Below are 26,260 nucleotides of genomic sequence, written 5' to 3' on the forward strand. Positions count from 1 at the left end.
ACAAGGTACAGAATTTATAGCTAATCAAGCCTGAAGTAAAAGGTGAACAAAATCAACTAAACTCATGACTACTGTATCTATAATCACGTTGGCAGTACATGCCTCCTTGTCAAAGTAATTTAGCTTTTTCTAGGTATCAGAAGATTTCTCACATTTCTCTGTCACTTTGATACAGTATCTGTAGCAGACATTTCTGTAAGCAAAAAATATATTTGGAACAAACATCATGAAGCCACACAAAGAAGGGCAGTTTCTTAGTGTTCTGCCACTGTTATAAAAACTAATGTATTAAAACTTAGATGTGTTATAAACATCAGCAGAATGTCTGAAACTATTATACTTCAACATATAAAAAAGTATGTAATTTATACAGCAGCTTTATAATACTCTAATTAGTGTGTTCCAAGTACAAATCCTGTTGTTTGAAGTTTGTACCAAAGAGCTAGACGAATAATACAAAAAATACTAATAAATATTCGCATGCTCTTGAAATGAACCTCCATTCATGAACATTTTGAGATCAAATTTTATTAACACAAATGTTCACAAAAAGCATACAGGTGCAATATGCAGTTACATTATCAACATTTTAATAACCCATATTACTGAGCTAATGGGCCTTTTCATAGGGAGCCATATAGTTCTTTGGGAAATGTGCCTTGTCTTACTAAAGTTTTCAATATGGGTTCTAGCAGATTTCTTTACTTAGAATGCAGGCAGATACAGGTTCCTTATGTGTGATACTGAGAAAATTCTGCTAAAGTTGAAAAAAAATGCCTTTTAAGTCCTATTGGATGCTATCTGCATCATTAGGTACACACTCACATTTAATCATCTAGATAGCTGACTTTAGAAACCAAGACCCAATCTCAAAGATAAATCAGGGGCCTAAACCTAAGTGAACGTCATATACTTCCAGCAGTCATGCCAAATTAGGGCAGCGTTCAGTGTATCCTAATTCTTTCTCCATATATCCACCATGGCAATTTAGATGTTTGTTGTTCAGTGGGACATTGGGCCAGATGGTACAGACAGATTTACTGTACTTAGATTTGTACAGGAGATTTTAGCATGCGCTGTGGCTTTGTGCAGTATTTTCAGGGGCCCAGCAAATGCTAATGCTACTGTCCTGCCTGAACAAAGTCCTAGTCAACCTCCAAATTTTACCCAAATCACATTTCCAGACATGATATAGGCCACCTGCGAACCCCAAACATAGAGTAAACTGGGAAGGTGCTTGGTATGTTAGGCAGGGATATTGCCTGTTAAGAATGGAATTTCTAGCATAATCTGACTTCTTTCATGGGTTTTAGTTGCATGTCTGCAAAATAGGAATAATGGGCAGCTGTGAAAACACATTAATTAAATACCTGTGAAGCACACTGTACCAGTGGTAAAGTGGCAGTGGAAGATGCAGGAAAGAAAGGGCAAAAGTGAAAACGAGGCTTGCATGTAACTAGCATGAGTCTGAGTCAACAGAGAAACAAAAATCAAAAAAGGAGAAATATGTACGCATGTAGACATGGCCACAAGCAGCCAAATTCAGACCTCAGTTTCAAGGCCATGGGGTTTAGCTTGCTATGCCATACTTTACTTGCCTGGGCACAATTTTACTCACGCAAGCTGTGCCTGTGTTGCTGGGACTAGACCTCGATTTGCCAATATTCTGAAAGTATTTTTTAAAAACAAGAGACCTTTAAAATCTCTGTCCAGTGCCTCACTATCTGCAGTGAATTTGTCTCAGTGACACTGTATTTAACTTTGTTACAAATCTGCAGTTGCAAATTCATATTGAAGGTAACTCTTTTGCTTTACAAATGATATCTGTATTCAATGTTGAATATTCCATTCCCCACGGTAACTTGATCAGTAGGTGCCCATCTGGAAAAGTGACCTTGAAAGGAATTAAGGAGACAAAACAGAAATCAGTTCACTTTAGTGCAATGTGTACATGCACTTTAGTATTTTCATACTAAATCCAAAATGCAGCACTATACCAGCTATAGTGAAGAAAATTAACTCTATCCCAGCTAAAATCATGGCAACATATGTTATATCCTTTGGAAGGTCTCATTGTACATGTAATAGAATTTGTATTACGTTTCTTTAAGGTCAGCAAGAGGTGCTGAATTTGTTGTACCTGTATATATATTAGAATAGAAAAAATAGGATTTTTTGAAGAAAATTTGTGATTTTACAGTTGAAATGCACACTATATACTGCCAGTATACATGGAGAAACACAGAAGCCTGACAGTCTTGCTGTGTAGGTACAGAAGTCCTCTAGATCATTGCCAGTGCTGAGATAAGTGAGGTCAGAAGACTACTGCAGGAAGAGAATGGGAAAAATAGAAAAGATCAAATTTTATAAATTGTCCCATGTTGGTGTTTAAAGCATAGAAAATAACAAACCAATTCAGAACAGCGTTAACGTTTAAAAAGACTCAGAATTATTGTACTTGATTGCCCACTTAAAATTTCTGAGGTGTATATACCATAATTTGAAACCCAGTAACCTTGAAAAGATAATTCACTTTCCTTAAACTAAGTCATTAAACATATTCACGTGACTATTTATAAGTTGCAGTAATTATTTTCAAGATTTAGGACTACTGTGTTTTCCTAAATTTCCCTGATGTATTTAAAACAGAAACAAAGCTTGGGATTTTTGTTTGTTTGTCACTTGTCTCTTTCTTGCAGAATCTCATCACTCATGCATCATTCAGTTGTTTGATGAATAGCTCACTAATACGATTTCTATCTGTGTGTAAGGGCATGTGGCAAAAGCACTACTATGTAACAGTTTGAAAAGACAGCTATAAATAATTTAATAACCACAAATTTACATTAGAAAGGTAGATAAACTCTGAAATTAAAACCGCTTATTTTTATCTGATATTACTGTTTCATAATCTCAGTGTAATCAGACTCATCCTGAATAATTTAGTAAGGTCTTGGGGTCCTACACCATCTGGGAAACTCTTGCATACCAAATGGATTTATATGATAGGAACTGAGACTTTTAAAAAAGCTACATTTCTCTTTTGGGACTACATCTTAATTACCTGGTACACATTCAAAAACTCCCAGCGACATCCCTGGCAGATTAGAATATGCAAAGAATGGCAGGTTTGGCCCTTATTTTACTGATTTTCTAAACACAAGTGCTCCTTTCTGAATTATTTAAAGGAAATCAACCTTGATGGAATTTTGAATTTTCCTTCTTTATTACCATTAATTGGCTGCCTTAATTTTAAAATCTAGTAAATTTATGCCTTCTTTTCGCTAAACATCTTCTCTTGGAAGGAAAATACTGGCACGCGTAATCAAAGTGATCAGTTGTATAGATGCTATCAATTCATCATTATCTCTGTAGAAAACTTTTGTAAGGCTGAGAGAATGTTCTCAACAAGTGTATGAAAATACAGAAAGTCTAATACAGTAAATGGAACATAACTATAATAGTAGAGAAAGTGATAAAGAAATACTTGAAAAAGTAACGTTGTTTTATGTGCTCTGTAAGTCTACAATAACTATTTTAAAGTAATGAAGTGTAATGCCCCCTCTTACAATTTGATTTCTATAGGTAGACTGGAGCAGCTGAACAGAGGCATAATGCAGAGGAAGGAACCTACCCCATGTGCTTCTGGCTGCAGGATCAGTGCCTAATTAATGAGTTTTGCCAGTCAAGCTTAACAGCTGTGTACATTTGTGTGCATGTAAGATCTTCCTTTTGATTTTTAAATAACAGATGGTTACAACCACATGCTCAAATACAATGATCTGTGAACTACTAATTCCCATGAGCCTTCTGCTAGTGCGGAGGGACACCAGTCATAATCTTGTTCCACTGTTGACTGGTTTTTAAGTATGTTTTCATATATTGGACTACTTTAAATACTACTTTGACTGATGTGTCTTTGGTGGAGATATTTGGCAAGGCTCCGCATCTCTGAGGACGGAACCAGACAGCAGCCTAAGCAGGAAAAAAGCAGAGCAATGAAAGCCACATAAAACACTTATACATGTAAAGCACTGTACTTTGAGATCCACAATGGGTAAGACAGACACAAAGAGGACAGCTGAAGTATTGTAAGATGAAGCCTGACAAGGAGGAAAGAAACTGACCATCTTTCCCAGGGATTTTTGCCAGATACTGTTTTATTCTTCAGCTTAAACACAGTCAGCATCAGACAAAAAAACGCCCATCGCTGTTACTCTCATCTTAAGTTACTATTCCAGACCACTTTCTTTCTCCAAGTCTAATAACCTGCCCTTTTCATCTCCTACTCAACATGGAGTATGCAGCTCCCCACCTCTTCTGAACCAGAGCTTCATCCCTAGAGGGACAGTCTTTTTATTAGATGTGTTACTATTATTTGTCAGTCACTCTTTAGCCTTCAATCAAATATTATTTGAGAGATTCACGAGTGTGATAGAGCAGAATATTCTTCATTGTTCTACCACGTGAGTCCAGATTCTTCCAGTTTAATGAAACTGTTTTTACAATTAAATTGCACACAATGCATTGAGCTGCTGATGCTACAGAGGTGGCCGTACGCTGTTAACATAAGTACAGACATACCTGCAAGGGTTATGGTTGGAACTGTTTCCAATTAGCTTGACCCAGTACACTTTAAAATAATCTTCTGCATCTCACTGCCATATCATTTTGCTGGAATTTCACCTTCTGAGTTGCAATTACTCAGAGTTGGGTTTTTTGGGGGGGTTGGTTTGTTTGGGGTTTTTTGTTTGTCTTTTTTTCTTTAAAGGAACGTTTTTAAAAATTTTAAATTTTTCAGACATTTTAAAATACGAAATGCCTGGAAAGAAAGTAATGTGTTCCTTGGCCAGATGTTTTTTTAGTAACCTTTTTCTTCCTGAATGAACTCCAGAACATGAGGAGTTCAAAATTTGTCAGAGACTCAGGCCTCAATCCAGGAAAGTACGTATGTATAACACGAATATCAGAGACATGCTTAGTACTCTTATCAAGTTGGTTTAGCCTTCCTGAACATGATGAGTCCTGCAAGTCCTTTTACTTCCAAAAGACAGGAGACACACATCTTGTACACTCCTGAGATCTCAGGGCTGGGGAAGCGTTGAGGCGATTCAAAGGAAGACAGGCAAACTGGCATCATCATCACTGCGCCATTCAAATACTTTATTTTTTTTGAACAAGGGTTTAAAATTATTTCACTGCAAACAGAAGATCACCTCATGATATACTGATATAGATTTTTCCCTAGCTTTATAAAAAATGTTTCAACCAGAAATTGATTTATTTAAAAGATTTAATCCAAGTATGTCTCCTTCCTTCCTTGGGAGTATTCTCAGACCTTCAGATCAACCAAGTGAGTTTGTAACATCTTTCAGTAATTCTTCCCCTTTTATTTTCATATTTAAGTAGAAACATTATCAGCACCTGGTGTTTTGTTATTTACTGTGTGTATTTTGATTGCCTCTTAAATCTCTTTAAAACATAATTCTTCCACAAATGGCTCAGCAGCTTGGAGAATAACCATTTATTTTTTGCCTTTATCCCTCTCACAGTTAAGCAGCCGATTAAAGCACTCCCTCTATCGTTCTATAATTGCATTCTTTGTGACTAAGAAATTTCAATTTTTGTTCTGTATCGGACTTATTCAGATGTACACTGATACGCACGTAAAATTGTCTCATGTTCCTAATACATCTATCCTGCTCCAGTTCTCCACCATGCCAGCTAACCACCCCACTGACTGGAGGTATTTTTATGTTCTTTGCACTGTCATTTTAGTCTGAGAAGGATGTGCTGACTCTATACTCATCTCATCACTGCAGTGTGGAAAAAGAAAGTAGAGCACTGCAGCATCTATGCTAAGCCAAACCATGATTTTAGTAACTTCTCACAGAGCATGCAGCTATACTGCCTGCCTCTAGCCTACTCTTCTCTATCCAAAATAGTCCCTAATGCTAACACAGTGCTGCAATGCATGACTTTCAATTTAAGGAAGCAGAAAATTCACTTCTTAATTTTACTGTGTAACGGAAACTGCTGAGTTGCCCATCAACATCTGCTGCCTTATTCTACTCTTAAAATTTCCTAGCATGCTTTTGAGTTTGGAATGAAAGATGTCGGACATATAATCGCTGTACTTCACTGTCACGTTTCATCAAAAAAGCTTTAAGGTCTTAAGTGCACTTTTCTGTTCCTTATGAAAATCACTCAAGTCTAAGTAGTATTTGAGAACAATAGTAATTTTCCAGTTACATGCTGAATACTCACCCCGATACACTGCTGATGAAAGAAGTAAAGACCTACTGAGACTGCAAAACTTACTTTAAAAGCTAGGAAGTACTGGGATACAGACATTTTCTCACCTCATCAACAGCACAGAACACAAGGTACTCACTGTCTACTTATCTACTCAGTTGTAATTATACTAACTGTAAACACATTGCATTGATTTAATCATGGGCTATTTTATCATATCCCTCCCTAATATCTGAGTCTTTACTGAACTTATCTTCACAGCATGCCTATGAAGGAAGGTTACGGATTGACTGACAGAGAAAGTAAAGAAAAAAAAAACCTTTGTATTTTTGGGAGCAGTTTAAGGTGTAGTGGCTTGATTTGCCAGAGATTTTAATACCATATATCTTTCTGGACCCAGCTACCAGTGACTTAAGTTGCAGCTGTAAAGCTCAGCTCTTCTCTAAATCAGACCACATAACTTCAAGATGTGCATTCAGAAAACGAGTAATATACAAAGATAAGCTGCAGTGAGAAGTGAACTGTCCAGCGGCACGCAGTTCTCTGGGAGAGAAAATGGAATAACCCTGCTGAGGTACTGATAAATAAAACATTAGGTGAGTAAATACTGAAAGAAAACACTCCTAGGTAAATAAAAAGTCCTGTATAAGTTTACTTGCTTAGAATAGATAAAAGTTGGTTAACTTCTGTACTACCTAAATTAGAACTGATTAAACTCTCAGGTGGTGTCCCTGGACAGCATTTGGTCTTCCTGGGCAGCATTCAAATAGCTTAATTCAAAGATGATTATCCCTTTCTTAAAATCCATTGTCTCACTGAATAGGTACCATCCCTTTGTCATAGGTAATGACAGACAGATCCTCCACACAATAACATCATTCACTAAACAGCTTTGATTAATCCCAGGAGCATGACCTTTCCCATGTACCATAAATAGAGAAGGGATCCTACCACTAAACATATGTTGAAATAATTATACATATGAATGCATACTGACAGAAAGGACAAATTAAGATTGCAATACCAGCCTGGCTTTTGACTTACAATATATAACTGTCTTTCAGAGTACTTTAAAGTCTGTTCAAAGTTTCTAAAAAAGCAAATTATTAAATACACAGAAGTTCCATCATACAGAATCATGTTCAACCCTACATAAATCACCAGGTAATTCAAGTCTTCAGCAAAAACATTTGTAACAAAGCAAACTAATCGACTACGAAGTCTAATCACCACCAGGATGTAAAATATGCATTTTGCAATACATTCACAAAATATACGGTTAAAAAAAAAAATAGAATTGAGACTTGTGACTCCTGAATTCCACTTCAGGCTCTGAACACAGTTAAATTATTACAGATCTGTCAGGGCTGGTTAAAACTTCCCTCCTTTGTCTTCTTCTTCCTACATTGTCCTACTTCCCACGCTCTTCCACCATGCTTTTAAGCAATATGCAGGAAAAGGTCAAGCTTGCTGACTAAATCTAGCAACTTACTGTGCTCTTTGGAGGAGCTCCAAGCAGCTCAGACCAAGGCTGCTTGTGGTATTCACCTGGATTGCAGAGTTCAAGTACCACCAAGTTCCTTGTCCCAGCTTCTTCACCTTTTTCTGCACTTTGCCTACAATTTTTGTTCTCTAGGACAAAATGAGTACAGGAAAGTAAGTCTTCTTACTTGAAGGATATAAGGATGCCGAAAATTGGTATTTTTTATAACAAAAGAACTGGTGCTTGGCTTAGCTGTTAGCATCACTGTAAGTACTCTGACATACACACTGAAAGAGTATAGTATGAAATGTAACGCCCATATCCTCGATGAATATTTTTTTAGGGTTTTCTCATCCATAGGATTTAATCCATTTAAGTATGGGCTTTTTTTAATCCACAGGTCCTATTTTTATAAAACAACACCTCACCTCACTCTGCCTTCAAGCAGGGCTTGTGGAAGGTGCTGTCCAGGACAAGGTGAAGGCAGTCTTACACGCCACGGTCTTCACTCCACGTCCTCAGTGGGGTGGAAACGGCACATGCTCCACTCGCGAACGACTCGAGGCCAGCTGCTGAGGCGGCTCCGGTCGGCAACAAGCACCATCTAGGCCACAACCATCAGGTTTACCCCTTCGGCTGGCGCCTGCCGCGACAACTGAAGAAAACCCACCTCCCTCCCCAGCCACTCGAGCTGTCTCCAATACTATGTACCCCGATAGAGGTCTGTTTAGCCGGCAAATTCTGCGGTAGTTTGACTTGGCAGATGTCCCTCGCCCCGACCACTGCGGTCGCTCCCCGCTGTTGGCGCCACTATACACTACCTCCGGGAAGGCGGTGCCGTGGCACTGCGGCCCCGGGGGGCGGAGGGGGCGAGGAGAGGGGCCGGGCCCGCCCGTTTGGGGAAGGCCCGGCCCCTCTCCTCGCCCCCTCCGCCCCCCGGGGCGCCCTGCCCCGCCATTGCCGTCCCTCCGCCTGCGGCGCACTGCCGCCCTTTCCTGCCCCCACCGGCGGCGGTTGCCCGTTAGCGGAGCATGGCTCCCCCCGCGCCTCAGGCGCTGTCTCTCCTCCTCCTCCTTTCCCTCCACCTCATCGCCTCCTCCAAACTTAACATCCCCAAGGTGCTGCTACCCTTCACCCGCGGCACCCGTGTCAACTTCACGCTGGAGGCCAACGACGGTTGCTACCGATGGTGAGTGGAGGTGCCGCCGCCCTTTGTCCGCCGCTTCTCTCCCCCCGCGCCGCCGCCGCCCGGATGCACCTGCGGCCTTTCCTCAGCCCTCGGCGGGAAAACGCGATCCAGCGGGGCCTGATAGCTACCCCCGGAGCCATTCTGAGGGAGCCAGGAGCACCAGGCCTCCCCTTGCTGGTTTTACATTACTCTTCGGGCGTTTTTTTGGGGTGGCCCAGAAGTGTGGGAGCAGAAATTGAGATAATTCCTGAGGTGAAAGGCTGGGCTTTCCAAATTATCACTGTTTTTTTTTTTTTCCTGCAGTGGGTGTTAAACCCGCTGGAGAGGGACTCAGTCTGGAAGCCAGGGTTGAGAAGGCTCTGAGGGGAAGGTTCCTGCTGTGGGGGGACCTTCCCGCCATGGCTGGGCGCCCCGCATGCGCCTTGCACTCCACGCGCCCACGCATGCCCACCCTGCCTGTCCACTCACTCCACGCATGCCCACCATGCCTCCAGACATGCCTTGTGTGCTTGCCCTGCTGCTTTACACAGGCACAGTGCTACCCCACGTGCTTGCCCCGCAGCCCCAGGTGTCTGTTTATAACTCATGCTTATGCTGCTGTTGTAGAAATACCCCTTCCCACCCTGTGGTCAGTAATGAAGGTCTGACAGCTTTGAGTTTGGGGTATGGACATAAAGGAGTCATAGCACATAGCTAAGTTGAGAGCCTCTCAGTGCTGCTGTAAGCATAGGGAACACCCTACGCCCATCGCCTGGGGACAATGAAGTCAAGGTTTAAAAGATTAAAGCTTTTCTAGTTTTCTTTTGGAGGCCTTGGTGCTGAACATGTGGGATATACTCAATAGACTTCTGACTGGGAGTCCCCGTCCCACAAGGGACAAGGGGGGGTGCCTGCAAGCCGAGTTCTGTCGAGCACCAGGGGCTCAATGCAAACACCATGGTGTGTGCAGATTTAGAAACCGTGTCCCAGTTCATTAGTGTTACCAACTGCTTTTTCTTCCTTTAATATACCAGAATTATAATTTGGATCAGTGATGAGCAGGAGGTACCCACCTGAAAAAAAAGTGGCAGTTAAGGTACATTTAGGATGATACTTCCATATGTGCCAGACAGTTGCATGTAGCAGTTTTCTGTTGTTATTTTGTGGCTTACAGTTACTGAAATACATCTTGTGGGGCTACGTTTTCACTCTATAACAATTTATTTGCCTGGTGATTCTACGCTTCTCATCCCTGGGCTGGTTACAAGCCTTTATCTGTGACAACTTACACATTTGAGGGGGTTTACACACAAGAGCAGTAATCAGAGTTTCTCCAAAAGTTGACTGAATGGAAGTTACTAGATGAGGTGCTTGTGGTTGTGTAATTTAATTTTTATATGGACCATTTTAGTGAAAATCTTGCAAGTATGGGCTTTTTCCTTACCCTAATCTTTAAAGGCAACTGAGTCTTTAAAAGGGTTTAGTTTATGTGGTAAAGTACGTAGTACAAAGCCAAAAAACAAACTCATCAAAGCGCTAGTAAAATCTAGGAGATGTCGGTTGTCTTTCCTATTTTGCCAGTGAACTGCTAGGAGGTGCTGGGCTGGCTACATGCTGCATGTTCCAGGCGACACTCAATTGTCAGAAGTATGTAGATCTTTGCAAATCTCACTCCAATCTACAGATGAGAAGAGATAAGATTGTACTCTAGGGAAATACCAAAGTTGGTCCACAAATGTATTTCTAATGAGGGTGATTTGTAGGCACTTCAGAGCATGTTGTATTGGTGCCAGTTGCCAGCAATGGGTTGTATACCTCAGGCATGTAGGCTTCAACATGCTTTTCCATCTTCTCCCTCTGCCCTTCAGGGATCAATTTTGGTTGAGAATTAAGGAAACTATACCAACCTCATACACAGTGTTCATAATTCTCTGTACCGGGGTTGTAAATGTGTACTTATTCACTTCTGCTTTGCAGAAACTGGCAGGATGTGGGTGGCAGAACTCAACTGTGCTTACAAAACCGTCAAAAGGAAGCAGTAGCTGTGTGTGACTGAGCAGAAGCAGTAATGCTCGTTGCAGTGCTCAGAGCTTGTTTGGTAGATTGCATCTGCGTCTCTTTTTCCCTCTACATCCTTGCCCCCTTGAACTGTAGGGAATTAGAAAAATATATACTTTGGAAGGGCAGGTAATGCCACAGTTACTTGCTGACAAGCTTCCTGTACTTTACTGCTAAAGCCATCAGTAATAGCTATTACTGGAAGGAGGCTGTTAAACTGAAGAAGTTAGGAGGTACCAAATGTAGTGACTTCAGAAGTAGTGACTGTTCCTCACCCAGGATTTGTAAAATGATGGGTGAGTTTGCATGCGCAAAAGCAGGGATTTGGAATGGAAATGATAAGATTCAGGTCCTTTGTGTCTGGAGCAGGGACTGAGGTTGTGTAATACGGGTGAGTGCAAGTTTGGAGGTAGTGTATGAAAGCTGTTCTTGTCTTACAGCAGCATCTGCCTTCAAAGGACATCCTTTTAGTATTTGAAGGACTGCATTACTCATCTCAAACATTCAGAATTTATACTTGAGTGTTCAATTTCACAAAAAACCAGTCTATGGCATGTTGTGACCTTATTTCTTTCCAGATTCCCTTTGGGGTTTCAAGCTTACTTCTGAAAGCAGGAGATTTTCAAAGTGGTTGTAGTGGTGTCTGAGAATTCCAGTGATTCAAAGGGAAAAGGTCAAACTTTATTATCATCCCAGCGGATTGGGAGCAACGATAAAGCTACAAGCGTGGCTTTAAAGTATTTTCTGATCTTCAAGATGCACTTGCCTTCTGGAGCCTGGGTTACCTTTAGGTTAAAATTATTTTTTGGTAAAAGCTTTGTTTTTAAAGCATACAGTGTTCCCATCTGTAAATATTGTGTAAGGGATAAAACAGAGTCTGTGCAGATATATTTAGCATTTAAATTACATCTGTATTCATCTTTTAATTACCGTAATCCAGAAATTACACCTGGAAGAACGAAAGCATTCAGAAGCAGAATTCTCTCCTTGAAATCTGCCTTATCGTAATAACATTGCAGGGGGCGGGGGGAACACATAAAACAAACAAAAAATTTTCCCCCAGGGTATACAACACAGTGCAGGGTATTTATATCAGAAATTATCTGTAGCATACAAATATGCCTACATGTCTAATGTTATTTCATATCTTGCAGAATTGAGATACATGGTGAGAAGTAGTGGAAGGTTTAATCTTCAGGAGTTACCTTTGAGAAATAAACTGATTGAATTTGAATCGTTGACCACTGAAGTCAGAAGTTTTGCTATGGAAAGGTTACAGCTATAGGAACCTGTTCAAAGGTGATAATGGCCCTGTACAGTGTTGTTTTTTGCAAATCTAATGAAGGAGAGTTTATTGCCACTTTAAATAAAAGGGTTTATGTGTGCTACTGAAGCTGTCCCTGAGGAGGTTACAGAAAGCTAATTGCCATTGCAAAAGGAGCAGGTGGCAGTGCTGGAGTGAGAGATCTAGTGGTTCCATGGTGCTTCTGCTGCGTAATGCACAGGTACTTCCAGAGAACCTGAAACAGAGCTGCTGTTGCAGTAGTTGGCTGGCAAGGCTCATTTTCCAGCTCCTTATCTTGTCATGTTTCTGATACTGAGTTCTAAACTGGTTGTATTCCTCTATGGGATATATGTGGTGGCTTACTTGTTTTAAAAATGTATATTAAATAGAGTGTTGCTGATCAAGGTATGTTACTTTGCTATAAGACTGACAGTCTCATCTCTGATGACCTGAGGGGTTTGTTGTTGCTGTTTCGTGGATTACCTGTTTTACCAGGGGTCTAAAAACTCCTGTCTTTGACTCTCACTGAAAAATGTTTTGTGTGAGATACTGACTGTTAATTTCCATATTATGAAATGACAAAGGATGGTTGTTATCCCCGGCTACCCTTTACCCCTTTGGTTCTCATCTGCTTTGCATTTCCTACTTATAAGGCTGTTACAGCAGGCAGCAAAATGTAATCCCTCTCTCTGGGAGGTGCCTGCACTGCTGACTGCTGGGTAGACTGGCTGAACTGCAGCGTGTGCTTTCCCAGTGTGGCTTCAAGCCTTGTAGATACCAAAATGAGCTCAAAATTGCATTGAGATATATATCCTTGTGGTAAAGTGAGACAGGCTGTGCCGCTGTTGCTCAGGTCTGCATTACCTGAACCTGTTGGCTCAAAACCAGAGTGGCTAGTGTGAGTCTGCAGCATAGATATTCTGCCAGAGTTGAAGAGGCAGAAGAAATAATGGTGTTTTTTCTCTTAGCTGATGTGTCAACCTGCAGTGCAGGTTTGCTGTTGAAAAGACTTTTTCTGAATCTGAGCATAACCTGCCTGGGAAGGAGGAGAGAAAGAGTAGGGACTGTTGCTAATTTTTGGTAGCTTTTATTGCTGAACACCCATGACATGTTTTATGACTTCTGCTGTCCTTGGGTGTGGGTCTCACCTTAGTAACCGAAGCTTTAAGGGTCTTCACATGTGAGAAGGTGGATAATTTGAAACAATGCAAAATGTAACACTTGTGTTTTGGAAATAAACTGCCATTTTTTAGTTTTATTTTCTAATTTGAAATCAGGCTAAACTAATTTCAGAACAGTTTGTGTAGACCAACCTTTATGGCATTCTCTTAGTTGGAAGTTGAAGGTCACTAGTGTGGCACACCATTTTCCTCCATGCAGCTAGGAAAGGTGCAAAGATAAGCACTTTTGGTAAAATGCTTTTGGCCACCAGTTGATTTGACAAAATATCCAAGTTACAATAGGGCGTCTGGGTTGGATTTTGAGAACAATCATCACTGGTGTAACTCTGCATGCTTTGAAGTTCTTGGGCATGTCATCTGATAACTATTGGAAAAACGCAGGAGCAAAAGCTTCATCCTTGGCTCCTTCTGTGGTGTGTGATGTTTCCATTTGTTTTTAAAGCAGAACTGGATGGAAGATTTTCTTCCTGCTTTTTGTTTTCCCAGTACAATAAGAATAATCCTAGAGAGGAATGACTGAACAATAGAGAGATAATCTGCCACTGTGTCATTAAAAATCCTTAAGAGTTCAGGGAACTCTGCCAGGCTCCCTCTGTGTTTTCTCTGGAATGGATTCAGTTCCCATATCCTTGGTTGTCTGGGAATCTATTTTTTATCACACAACTACAATTGCCTGGATGCTATTCTGGCTCTTGTGTCTCTCTTAATTTTTGTATGTCAACAGTGTTAGACCCAAGAGTAACTAGAAATAAGGTACCTGATGTTCTGGTTAATCCAATCTTACCAAACTCTTGAAAATCTTCACCATCTGGTTTCCCTCTGGCTATCTATCTGCCCATATGCCTGATACAAATTCTAAAAGATTAAATCAGCTGATAGTCATGGTGCATCTCCACAAAGGTGGATTTTTGCTAATTTAGTCAGTTGAGTTTAGTATGAAGAGCTGACAAAATAATATAAAATGTTGAAGCAATAAAAAAAGTATTGCTAGAGTGAGGGAAAGAGTAATATTTGCCTGATATTTAAACAAGCTGATAAATAAGTTGAAGTATTCACATGTGGTATTACAGAACAGTTAATTAAAAAAAATGCAGGCATAGGTTTGGGTGGATCTGTAGATACAATCTTGGCACACGGTTCTGTGTCCAGGAACGGGGGTGAAAGTCATGAATGAAATGGAGATTAGCAAGAGGGCTGGAGGTCTTTATTGTAAGCGTCATTAATTCCTCACCAAGTGGGATTTTATTCTGAGGGAAATAAATATTGGGACTTTTGTTGGCTTCCACCCCTACACACCCCCGTACTTGTCTTTCTAGTGCTTCCTCCCCTGCCTTGTTCTTTCTTATAGATGCTTATGGGATCAAGAGCTAGTGCCAGAAATGCTTCCCATTGCTTCTCAGGATCTAATTTTGACATCTGACAAGCCTAGCTCTCAATATCACACATTGACGTGCTGCCAAAGATCAGCTGTAATTGGAAGATGATATAAATTGCAGTCTTTGGTGTTGTTTTAAAGCAAAAGTTTCTTTTTCTTGACCATTTGGGGCACAGTAGTGATCCCTATGTATATTACAGTAGAGCAGTGCCGCTGTAGTATACAGCCTATTTAATTAGTGCCTTATCCTTTTTGTACTTGACTCTGAATTGGGTGTAGCTGTGAACAGAACGTGCTTTTGATATTGCCGAATGATATTGAAGGGTCATCAAATATTTCATATGTTAGAGTGTAAAAAAACAATAGTCATATAGATTGTTTTTTAATATAAATCAGTAGTAAACCAAGCCTCAGAAACGCCCTACTTCACCTACCAGATATCCTATTGGTAATAAAACTAAAAATGTATTTGTATTTAAAAAAGTAAGAAACTCAGCTGGTATTCTACCTCCTATTTTTGACTACTGTTAGAGGCCAAATAGTATCTAATCTCAGGTTTCCTACTCCAGTGACAATAAAGAGCTAACCAGCATTCAGCTGTAAAAGCTTGAAAGTTCCTTAATGATTGCGGAGCGTATATGAGCTTACAGCTAAAATTTAATGCAGACATTTAGTCTATCTTTGTTCCTTCCTTTTCCTAGTCTGAAAAACATCCTCTAATTAGATTTCGTTTTACAATACCGCTGTTAGTGCAAACTGCAGTGGTTATGTATTACTATACGTATATTATATACATATATGTATATACATATATACATATATTAAAAGAACAAACACAAAACACAGTGAAAACCCTGTTGTGTTGTAAACACAATGAATTTCAGACTCTGAGAATGCAAAAACCTCAAATTAATTAAAAAATATATAATGGCAGAGAATATTAAACAATGTGAAGAACTAGATAATAAAAGTAAAAGTCAATTCCCTACCTATAATGCTTATTTAAAAATGCCTGCATGCATATTAAGTCAGATCTGCATGCTCAGCTTAAAAAGCCTACCAGCCAAGTACAGAAAGCGCCTTACTGGTTGTGAATGCTAACATTGTTTAAAGAAACTTGCTAAATGTTGGGAAACTGTTTCATGGTTGCCTAAGAAGCTACAGAATAACAGGAAAATAACTAATTGTTCACTCTTAAGTTAATCGCTGAATAGCCAAGTTAAATGTACTACTAATAAAGAAATCATGTTATTTTAGAAACAGTATAAACCTTAATATAAAAAAAGCTCATATTTGTGAACATTGCTTCAGTATCTAGAATGTAACAAAGAATTTTCACCTTCTTTTTAGAATAAACTTCTAATTGGTGTTTAAATTGTCCATTGCATACTGCTGTGGGCTGCTTTTTCCTTCATCAGATAAAATACTTTGAAATTTCTGGGTTAGCAGTTGCTACTGTTGTTTCAAAATTCTTTAAAACTCATCTTTGTGTAAGCCAGATATTCTTGGGAGGACACCAATATAAATAATATATTGAATTAATGAATTTCACCCAAGACAAAAATATAATCCTGCTCTGCAGTGTCTAATGAACCTGTACACTGCCCTTAGTACACACAATTAAAGATGTTCTGACCAGGGTTTTGTGCCCTCAGATTGCAAGCTTTTGGGGCCTCATGGTTTGGACAGTATAGTATGATCAAATCCAGACCTGTATGTAGGGAAGCAGAGAGCTGACACAAATGTATTTTTGTTTCCTGTGAAGTTTCTGTGAGAAATACAGTGTTTGCTGTCTTACAGCTGCTTCAAAGCAAAGGGATCTTGGTGTCTTGCACGATTGGATATGTCTTCAGAATTGTGCTTTTCATTGCTTCAGCTTGAAAACAGGATTTGCAATTTTATTCCAGTGACTACAACCAGATTGGTCCATGTTCACCTGGACTGCAACTGTTAACTCTAAGATAACTGAACATATTGTGATTTTTTTTTTTTTTTTTTAATGGATACAATTTTAGTTAACAAGATTTGACTTTCACTGTTCTGGATCGGTTGGTTCTGACAGTAATAGAAGTAGGCAAAAACCTACATATGGGGAGAAGGGGATGTATGATATTGCTGTTTCTTTGAAACTCCTCTCCAGTGCCTTGCTCAGTTAGAAGATTTTTCCCATATATCACAGGTAGGCATTTTTGAACATCTTCCAGAAGAAAAGTCTAAATCAATCCAGCTTCATCGTCTTTACCAGGTTGGGATCTAGTGCCCGGTTTAGATTGCATTTACCAGATAATCACAGAATCTTAGGTTGGAAGGGACCTCGGGGATCATCTAGTCCAACCTTTCTGGGAAGAGCACAGTCTAGACAACATGACCCAGCACCCTGTCCAGACGACTCTTGAAGGTGTCCAATGTGGCTGAGTCAACCACTTCCCTGGGGAGATTATTCCAATGGTTGACTGTCCTCCCTGTGAAAAATTTCCCTCTGATGTCCAATCGGAATCTCCCCAGGAGCAACTTGTGTCCATTCCCCCTTGTCCTCTCCATGTGACTCCTTGTAAAAAGGGAGTCTCCATCTTCTTTGTAGCTACCCCTTAAGTACTGGTACATGGGGACGAGATCCCCTCGAAGCCTCCTTTTCTCAAGGCTGAACAAACCTAGTTCTCCCAGCCTGTCCTCATATGGCAGGCTTCCCAGTCCTCTGATCATCTTGGTGGTCCTTCTCTGGACCCCTTCCAGCCTGTCTACATCCTTTTGTATAGCGGGGACCAGAACTGTACACAGTACTCCAGGTGTGGCCTGACAAGCGCTGAGTAGAGTGGGATAATGACTTCTTTATCTCTGCTGGCAATGCCCTTTTTGATGCAACCCAGCATCCTGTTGGCCTTCTTGGCTGCAGCAGCACACTGTTTGCTCATGTTGAGCCTTCTGTCCACCAGGACCCCCAGGTCCCTTTCCACAGAGCTGCTCTGCAGCCAGGTGGATCCCAGTCTGTACTGCACTCCCGGATTATGTTTTCCCAGGTGCATGACCTTACACTTCTCCTTGTTGAACTTCATAAGGTTCTTGTTGGTCCACTCTTCCAGCCTATCCAGATCTTCCTGCAGAGCAGCTCTCCCTTCTGGAGTGTCTACTTCCCCACTCAACTTGGTGTCATCTGCAAGCTTCATCAGGCTACACTTGATGCCGTTATCCAGATCACTTTTATAAAGATATTGAATAACATTGGGCCCAATATCGATCCCTGGGGGACTCCACTTGTGACAGGTTGTCAGTTTGAGAAAGAGCTATTTATCACCACCCTTTGGGTGCAGCCTGTCAGCCAGTTCCCCACCCAGTGCACAGACCACTTGTCTAGGCCATAACGCATTAATTTCTCCAGGAGGACACTGTGGGTGACCGTATCAAAGGCCTTGGAGAAGTCCAGGTAGACAATGTCCACTGCCCACCCCATGTCAACCAGGCAAGTCACTTTGTCATAGAAGGCCACCAGGTTTGTCAAGCACGATCTGCCTTTAGTGAAGCCATGTTGGCTTTTCCCAGTCACGTGCTTCATTTGGCTTGTGATGGCCCCCAGGAGGATTTATTGCATAACTTTCCCAGGGACTGAAGTAAGGCTGATGGGCCTATAGTTACCCAGGTCCTCCCTCGAGCCTTTCTTGTAGATAGGGGTAACATTTGCCTTCCTCCAGTCCTCTGGGACATCCCCTGTTCTCAATGGCTTCTCGAAGATTATGGAGAGTGGCCTTGCGATGATGTCAGCAAGCTCTCTGAACACCCTCAGGTGGATGGTGTCAGGGCCCATTGATCTGTAGGGATCAAGCTCCTGTAGTAGTTCATATACTAACTCTTCCTTCACTGATGGTGGGTCGGTGTTTGGTTCAATCGGCAATTTTGTTCCCAAAACCTGGGACCCTACAGTGCTGGTAAAGAGAGAGGTGAAGAAGGTGTTGAGGGCCTCTGCCTTTTCTGCATCACTGGTGATTGAGTCTCCTTTTCCGTTTAACAGTGGGCCTATGTTTTCCTTCTTTTTCTGCTTATGGTTGACATGTCTGTAGAACCCTTTCTTGTTATTTTTTATGTCTACAGCCAGTTTCAATTTAAATTGGGCTTTTGCTTTTCTGACTGCGATTCTGCACTCTCTGGCTATGCCCTTGTAGTTCTCAGCGGGTAATCCTCCACTTTTCCATTTCTGGTGTGCTTCCCTTTTGGATTTGAGTAGACCTAGGAGGTCATGGTTGAGCTATGGGGGCCTCTTGCTCCGCTTACTTCCCTTTCCTTTGTAGGGGATAAATTGGCTTTGTGCTTCCGATAGAGAGTTCTTGAAGAATTCCCAGCACTCATTAGCTCCTTTGTATTCCATGAAAGCTTCCCATCGAATCCCTCCCAAATGAGTCCTGAGTGCACTGAAGTTTGCTCTTCTAAAAACCAGAACCCTTGTCTTAGAGCTGACCTTCAGCACACTCAGCAGGATCCCCAACTCCACAATATTGTGATCACTGCAGCCGAGGCTATCACTAACCGAGATACCACAAAGCAGGCTTTCTCAGTTTGTGAATAGCAAGTCCAGCAGCGCCTCCTTCCTGGTTGGCATGTCTTGCATTTGTATTAGGAAACTGTCCTCTATACATTCCAGAAACTTTGTGGATGACATGTGAGCTGCCGTATTGTTCTTCCAGGACATGTCTGGGTAGTTGAAGTCACCCATCAGGACCAGGTTCTGTTGGCCAGAAGCTTGCTCTAGTGCCCCAAGTATCACTTCATCGGCATTGTCATTGTGGTTAGGAGGTCGATAGCAGATGCCCACTGTGAGGTCCTGCTTGGAGATGACCCCTTTTACTTTAACCCAGAGGCTTTTGATAGAGCAGTCGTAATCACCATAGTTAACTTTGATGCATTTGAGGTTTTCCTTAACGTAGAGTGTGACTCCTCCACCTCTTCTACGTTGCCTGTCTTTACGAAAGAGCTTGAAACTGTCCATTGCAATCCCCCAGTCATTTGAGTTGTCCCACCATGTTTCAGTTACTCTCCTATGATGTCATACCCTTCTGAGTGGGCACGGAGCTCTAGTTCCTCCTGTTTGTTACCTAGACTGCGTGCATTCGTGTACATACACTTGAGGTGTTTACTCTTTTGTTTCACATCTTGAGAGACAGCTAAGGAAGCCTTATCACCACGCTGCTTGGCCTGACTTACTCCCCTGTTGGATGTGCTGGTGTGAGCATTTTCTCCACGGATCCCACCCACCAAGTCCTTCAGTTTAAAGCCTGCCTCACCAAATTAGCCAGCCTACTGCTAAAGATTCCCTTACCCCTTTTAGACAGATGGATTCCATCCCTCCCTAGCATGTTGTCGTCATTGAAGAACATCCCATTGTCATAAAAGACAAACCCCTCACGATGGCACCAACCACGTAGCCAGGAGTTGATATACACTATGTGCCTGTTTCTGGCTGCTCCCTTCCCTTGAACTGGCAAAATGGAAGAGGAGATAACTTGGGCGCCAATGTTTTTCAGTTGTTCCCCCAGGGCTTGAAAGTCTTCCTTGATTTTACCCAGGTTGTGGCTCTCAGTGTCGTTCAGGCCTACATGAAATAGTAATAGTGGATAGTAGTCTGTTTTCCTGATGAGTTGTGGCACCCTCTCAGCAACGTCTCAGACCTTGGCTCCTGGGAGGCAGCATACCTATCGTGACTCCCTGTCAGGTCGGCAGATCGGTGCCTCAGTACCCTTCAACAGAGAGTCACCCGCCACGAGCACTCGTCGTTTCTTTTTACGATGTCCACTGTGTGTTGCTGCTACAGTTTCCCCTTGCAGGGGACTTTGCAGACCTTGCTCATGGGTGTCCTTAGTTGTTAAGGCTTCAAATCTGTTTCTGATTGTGATGGTGGAGGGTGCAGGCTGATGTGGAATCCTGCTCCTGTGAGTCACCAGGGTCCACGGTCCCTCATTCTCGGTGGTGTCTGCCACAGGAACATGATTCTGAAACCATCTGTCTATCTCTGCCTCAGCTCCTCTAATACTGTGCAGCCTCTTAACTGTTTCCTGCAGTTTGGCCACCTGACGTAACAGGTCATCAACCTGTGCACACCCCATGCAGGTACTTACCTTTTCGTCAGTAGAGGGGTTGGGGCAGTTGCCGCAACCCACTGCCTGTACTGGTGTGCCCTTTCTTACCAGACTCATCTGGGTGGATGCGTCTGACATCTCAGGGGCTTTCGCTGAACGAACAGTGGTTTTAGCTCTGAGGTGAGTGCCCACCATTTCACCCAAGGCCAAAGCGCTTGCTTGAGCTGTAGACCTACAAGTGGGCTCCGGCATCCCTCCTGCTTGCCCTGCCTGCGTGAACTGACGCGCCACGCCCTTCTGACGCGCCACGCCCTTCTGACGCGCCACGCCCTTCTGACGCGCCACGCCCTTCTGACGCGCCACATCCCTCGTCGCTCACGCTCCCTAGGGGCCGTTTAAATCTCCCACCGTTGCTTCTGGCAACGCCCCACACCGCGTCAGCTGCACGTCAGCCTTGCTTGAGAGAGCTGCCGGCTCCTGACGGGTCCCTCTGCTCACCGTCGGGCTTCTCGGGTACAAGGAACCACTTTGCCTGCCCCGATCTAGCGCTGAGCCATGGGACTTGCCCTTGCTGCCGCTGTGCTCCTCGCTGACTGATGTAGTGTTTTCATCAGAACTGCTGTCATCATCTGGGAGAAGCAATTCCTGCACAGCTTTGTCATCAGTGCTTTCTTTCATTGTTTTAATCCTTCAAAGGACCCTTGTGAAGGAACTTTGACTCAGGGTCTTTGAGCAAACAGTGATGACGCTTAATTCATTAGTGGCTTAAGCAGGGTGCTGGGCTCTGAGCTGGAGTCCAAACAGGCTGCCTTTCTGCTTACTCTGCAGTAAGTCCTGCAGGTTTAGTGTGAGCAAGGAGTTTAGAGCAGCTGTGGCCAAGTTCTCCAAAACGGTTAGTCAGCTGCTCATCCCAGTTTGGAGGGGTGATGTTCTTTAATTGTTTGCAAGAGGTATGGCCTGCTGAAATATTTTCATTGCTTTGAGCACTCTACATCAGGCTTCAGATATATATTATTACTATCTTACCTAATTTCAATAACTTTGAAACTTTTTTTTTTCCTCACCTTGACATTTTTGGCACACAGGAGTGAGAACTGGGCTCGATGGCAATGGTGAGCTTCCCACAAGCTCATTCCTGGAGCAGTTGTCTTAAGAAAAGCCGTACAAGTCAGAGCAGGAAGTAACAGATGCATCAATTTTAGGTCAAAATTCCATGTAGGCTTACATTTCACCAAAGGCTGTTATACAACTTTGCATGTTTTACGCAGTGTTACATACTTCAACTAAACAGACTAAATCCATTCTTTTTTAAAATTTCTTGATTAAAAAATGTTGTGTCTTCCTTGTTCAGAGCCTCTGCCATAGCAAACATACATAATTGTGATGTTCTGTCATCAGGGAATAGTTCCAGTTTTTCCAGAATTTTGTTTCAAACTTGCTTTGAAAATGCTGTTACAAGTGGTGTATGCAGCATTAGCTAAAATTATTTTACCTTTTACTTCAGTATTTCTGTATGTGTTTTCCCTTGTTCCACACCTCTAAGCTAATATATAGTCAGGCCAAAGGCTTTGTAACTTTGTTAAGTAGCTGGGTATAGCTCCGAACTGACTGAATTGCATTCAGCAGTGAACATGCCACAGTCGAGAGAATACTGGTTGTCTGCTTGGGCTCTGGTGGGCCTTTGGTTTGTGCTTTCCCCCTTCCTTGGCCCGCACTTGCTTATGCTGAAGTCCTGGAAGGGCTCTTACAATCTAGCTCTTAAGAAAGTTGGGTCCTGACCATGTAGCATGTCTCATGTAAATTATTTTCGTGGCTTTTAAACCAGACCTTTGATTTCTGTCTAGCAGTAACTTAAACACTGCTAAAAAAAAAAAAAATAACCCTGTAGGTCCTCCACCAGGCCGGAGGTTGCGAGCATAGAGCTGACAGATCAGGATGAGCGCCAGTGTTCACAGAAAGCTGTTGTCCAGGCACGGTCCTCACAGCCCACACGTCTGACAAGTATCATCTTTGCTGAAGATATAAGTAAGTTTTAACTTTTGTAAACACACCACTACTTGTTTATGGCCATCCTGGCATCCTCTAGAATCATAGAATGATTTGGGTTGTAAGGGACCTTTAAAGGCCATTTAGCCCAACCTCCCTGCAATGAGCAGGGCCATCTGCAACTACATCAGGTTGCTCAGAGCCCCGTCCAACCTGACCGTCAATGTTTCCAGGGATGGGACAGCTACCACCTCCCAGGGCAACCTGTGCCGGTGTTTCACCACCCTCAGCATAAAAAAATGTCTTCCTTATATCTACTCTGAATCTACCCTCTTTTAGTTTAAAACCACTACCCCTTGCCCAGTTGCAACAGGCCTTCCTATAGAAACTCTCTCCCCGTCTTTCTTACAAGCCCTCTTTAAGTATCGAGAGGCTGCAAGGAGGTCTCCCCGCAGCCTTCTCTTCTCCAGGATGAAAAACCCCAACTCCCACAAAGAAGAAACAAAGTAGAGATTTAAAAGTGCACAAAACAAGAAATTTCCATTTGTATTCATAGTCATTTGTCATTTTAGAATTTCCACAGGCATGGTTTTTAAGTTCTCTTGGTTAAAGGCCTCAAATAAGTGTTAATGTTATTAATGATACATCTAGGAAAATGTGTAATTTATTTTTTTGTAAATGGGGGGGAGTGGCTTAAAATAATTTTCAGTACATACTTTTTATATAATGCAAATTCAGATGTTTTGCATTTAGAAAGCTGAAAATTGCCTTTGTGTCTGTCATATAATATACCTGTTTAGTATTTATAATGACAGGCAAAAACAGATGGTCAATTAAATCTCTTGCAGTCACTAAATGAAGATGTATATAAGGGTTTATCACCTGTGGGTAAAAGTCATTAAGTTCTATAGGGCATGAAGCATGTCTGACATTTGCACTGTAGAAACTCTTAATATGTACTTGGAGAAAACGTCTGTAACTGTTAGTGTAGATGGAAATAACTTTTTTTTTTTAAAGCTTTATTTAAAGTTCACTGAGGAAGGGAAGTGCTTTTCTTGCTTGCTTAGCCACAATCACCATTTGACCAAGAATTTCTTAGTCAAGGTCATGACCTGGTTTCAGTTCCTTCAGTGTCAGTGTCTTGTGTCATTGACTAAATTTGAGGTGCATTTTGTCTTGTTGCTCTTCATGAGCATGTCCAGTGTTGCTGTTTTCATGTGCTCTTTCTGATGTCTCTTCAAGTGACTGGACAAGTGCTTCGTTGTGATGCTATAGTTGATATAATTCACGACATCCAAATTGTGTCCACAACAAGAGAACTCTATCTTGAAGACTCACCACTGGAGCTAAAAATTCAGGCTTTGGATTCTGAAGGTAAGAGATTTAGTAGTAGGAGAGAAAATATATATTGAAACTCTTAATTGTCTGATATGTGCACTGGTTTTGTCTGCAACACAGTTGAATGTTAGAAGCCCAGCTGAGTAATTTAAAGGGAGTTTGCTGGACAGTACATTTAGTAACCTGTTGTTTTTGTTTAAGTGTAAAGTTGGCATACCAGCTGAATAGGAAAATCAAACACTGCTTGATTTCCAACAACTTTTGCTTGCTTTGTTTCCTTATTTTCCCAGGAAACTTAACTCTAGTGCTAAGGGTATTTTTAAAAGTAAGAATTTAAAATAATTAAAATAAAGGTGTCAGCTCTTAGCAATTCTACCTCCAGATTGGGAGTAAGAATGTAATGCAAAAAGTCCCAACACTTGTCCAGTTGAAATGGCCTATCAGAATTTAACTAAGCTGAGCAAGGCTGCACAGCAATGAGTAGTAGTCTCTTCTTTTTCTATTTATTTTTTCCTCTTTTGAGCTGAAGCTGAGATAGATAAAATGTCCTTTTGCAAAATTCTTTAGACTGAGTCCAGTCAGGCATCCAACAGGATGTTCAGAGATGATGTTGAAGACCAACCACCTATTGCTTGGATTGATATCCCTTAATTATTATAGAAGCACTCACTTTTGGGAGATACCATTCAGGCTCATAAAAGTCAGTGCATTTGGACTGAATGCATAATTATTTAAAAGGAGCAGAAAACTTATGCTTTTCATACTGTCTGTAGCATCAGAAAAAGAACCATGATGCTGGTAAGAATTTCATGCTTTGGTTTCAATAACTGATTTTTGTGCACGTATCAACACTCATACAAACCAAGTAATTTGTAGGACAGCTACTGGGCTGAAAGGAAGTGATATGTTAAGCAGCTATAAAAGGTTGAATTGTTTGTTTTGGGTAGTTAATGAGCCCATACTACAGTTGTTTGTAAACCATGAATGCCAGGTTATATATGGCAATATGTTAATAATGAAAAGTAGTTTTGTTTTCTTACACTATGTGTAATACCAGGCTCTTGGCTTGGCATTTCTACAAACTCTCAAGCATGCTCCGTAGACAAATTTGCCTTGGAAGCCACCCAAGTTAGAGTCTGAACAAGAGAAGTGGTTCAAAACCCAAAAAGAATGTGTAATCTGCATGACTGAAACAAGGTGTTTGTTAGAAGCTGTAGGACTAAACTTCCCAATCTAAGTTTAGGGGATCAGGATACACTCAAAAGCTTTGAAAAACAGTTCCTTTGACCCAAATAACCTTGGGATCCATTCTGGCGAGACCTTTGGACATACTGGACTCTCAGTGGTCTTTCCTGGCACACTTTTAAAAAAAAAAAAAGAAAAAGAAAAATTCAAGAGCAGCAGCAAGTTTACTGAAGGGCGTAATGGCTCAGGAAAAGTCAGATAATCGAATAAAGGACTTCTGAATGCTTTTTTTTACTATTCAGAAGGTGAAAAAAAAAACCAAAATAATTATCCAATTCACTTAATATTGGGAAAAATCTGCTTAGGTTTGCTGAAAACTTGCACAAAGAACGTGTGTGTCAGGCCTGTTATTGCAGCCTGTGCGAGAGAGAGAGAGAGTAGGTGCTTTGTACCAGCCATTGTATTTATACAATATTGCAGTAACATAGCTTTTTGCCTGTCACAACATAAAGTTGTTGAGTAGGCCCTAGGGATGCACCACATGTGATTTGTTCTGGGCTGATGGCGATTAGTGCATCTTACATTGCCAGATTATTGCCTCTGGTATTGGTCAGACCATTCATTAATATTGATTATTCTACTCCTGTGAGTATCGATATATCTTCAGGAATAGTTTCTTTCCTTACTCTTTTCCATATATATATATATTATTTATAAATAATGCAGGTTTTTTACATAAGCTGTATTTTGTAATCAGTTATTAATGCAGATTTCTTTTTGTACATATTTTTAATAAGCCACTCCAAATATAAACTCAATCCCCTAATATTACTTTTCAAAGATTACTAATGCAAGAGAGGAAGATCATCATGGAGATCTTTGCT

At 41.4% G+C, this 26,260-nt stretch overlaps 1 protein-coding gene and 1 long non-coding RNA gene across 3 annotated transcripts in view; one reads left to right on the forward strand and one right to left on the reverse strand.

Annotated features, from left to right (window-relative positions):
- Positions 1–508: 508 nt before the first annotated feature.
- On the reverse strand, positions 509–8,594 carry LOC142058818 (uncharacterized). Of its 2 annotated transcripts, XR_012661123.1 has the most exons (4): positions 8,450–8,594; positions 8,167–8,342; positions 7,748–7,887; positions 509–1,894 (listed from the first exon to the last, which is right to left on the reverse strand). It is a non-coding gene; the product is annotated as an uncharacterized LOC142058818 (long non-coding RNA). The 2 variants fall into 2 exon arrangements; XR_012661122.1 differs by lacking the exon at positions 7,748–7,887.
- Positions 8,595–8,670: 76 nt separating this feature from the next.
- The window catches only part of NUP210 (nucleoporin 210), a 73,771-nt gene continuing 56,181 nt past the window's right edge, over positions 8,671–26,260 (forward strand). The window contains exons 1-3 of the mRNA XM_075096690.1: positions 8,671–8,927; positions 22,756–22,892; positions 24,096–24,227. Of these exons, the coding sequence (XP_074952791.1) occupies positions 8,770–8,927; positions 22,756–22,892; positions 24,096–24,227 (427 nt within the window). The 5' untranslated portion in view covers positions 8,671–8,769. The remainder of the gene's footprint in view (positions 8,928–22,755; positions 22,893–24,095; positions 24,228–26,260) is intronic.

This window comes from Phalacrocorax aristotelis, chromosome 6 (assembly GCF_949628215.1).
Source record: "Phalacrocorax aristotelis chromosome 6, bGulAri2.1, whole genome shotgun sequence".
In the NCBI taxonomy this organism is placed as follows: Eukaryota; Metazoa; Chordata; class Aves; order Suliformes; family Phalacrocoracidae; genus Phalacrocorax; species Phalacrocorax aristotelis.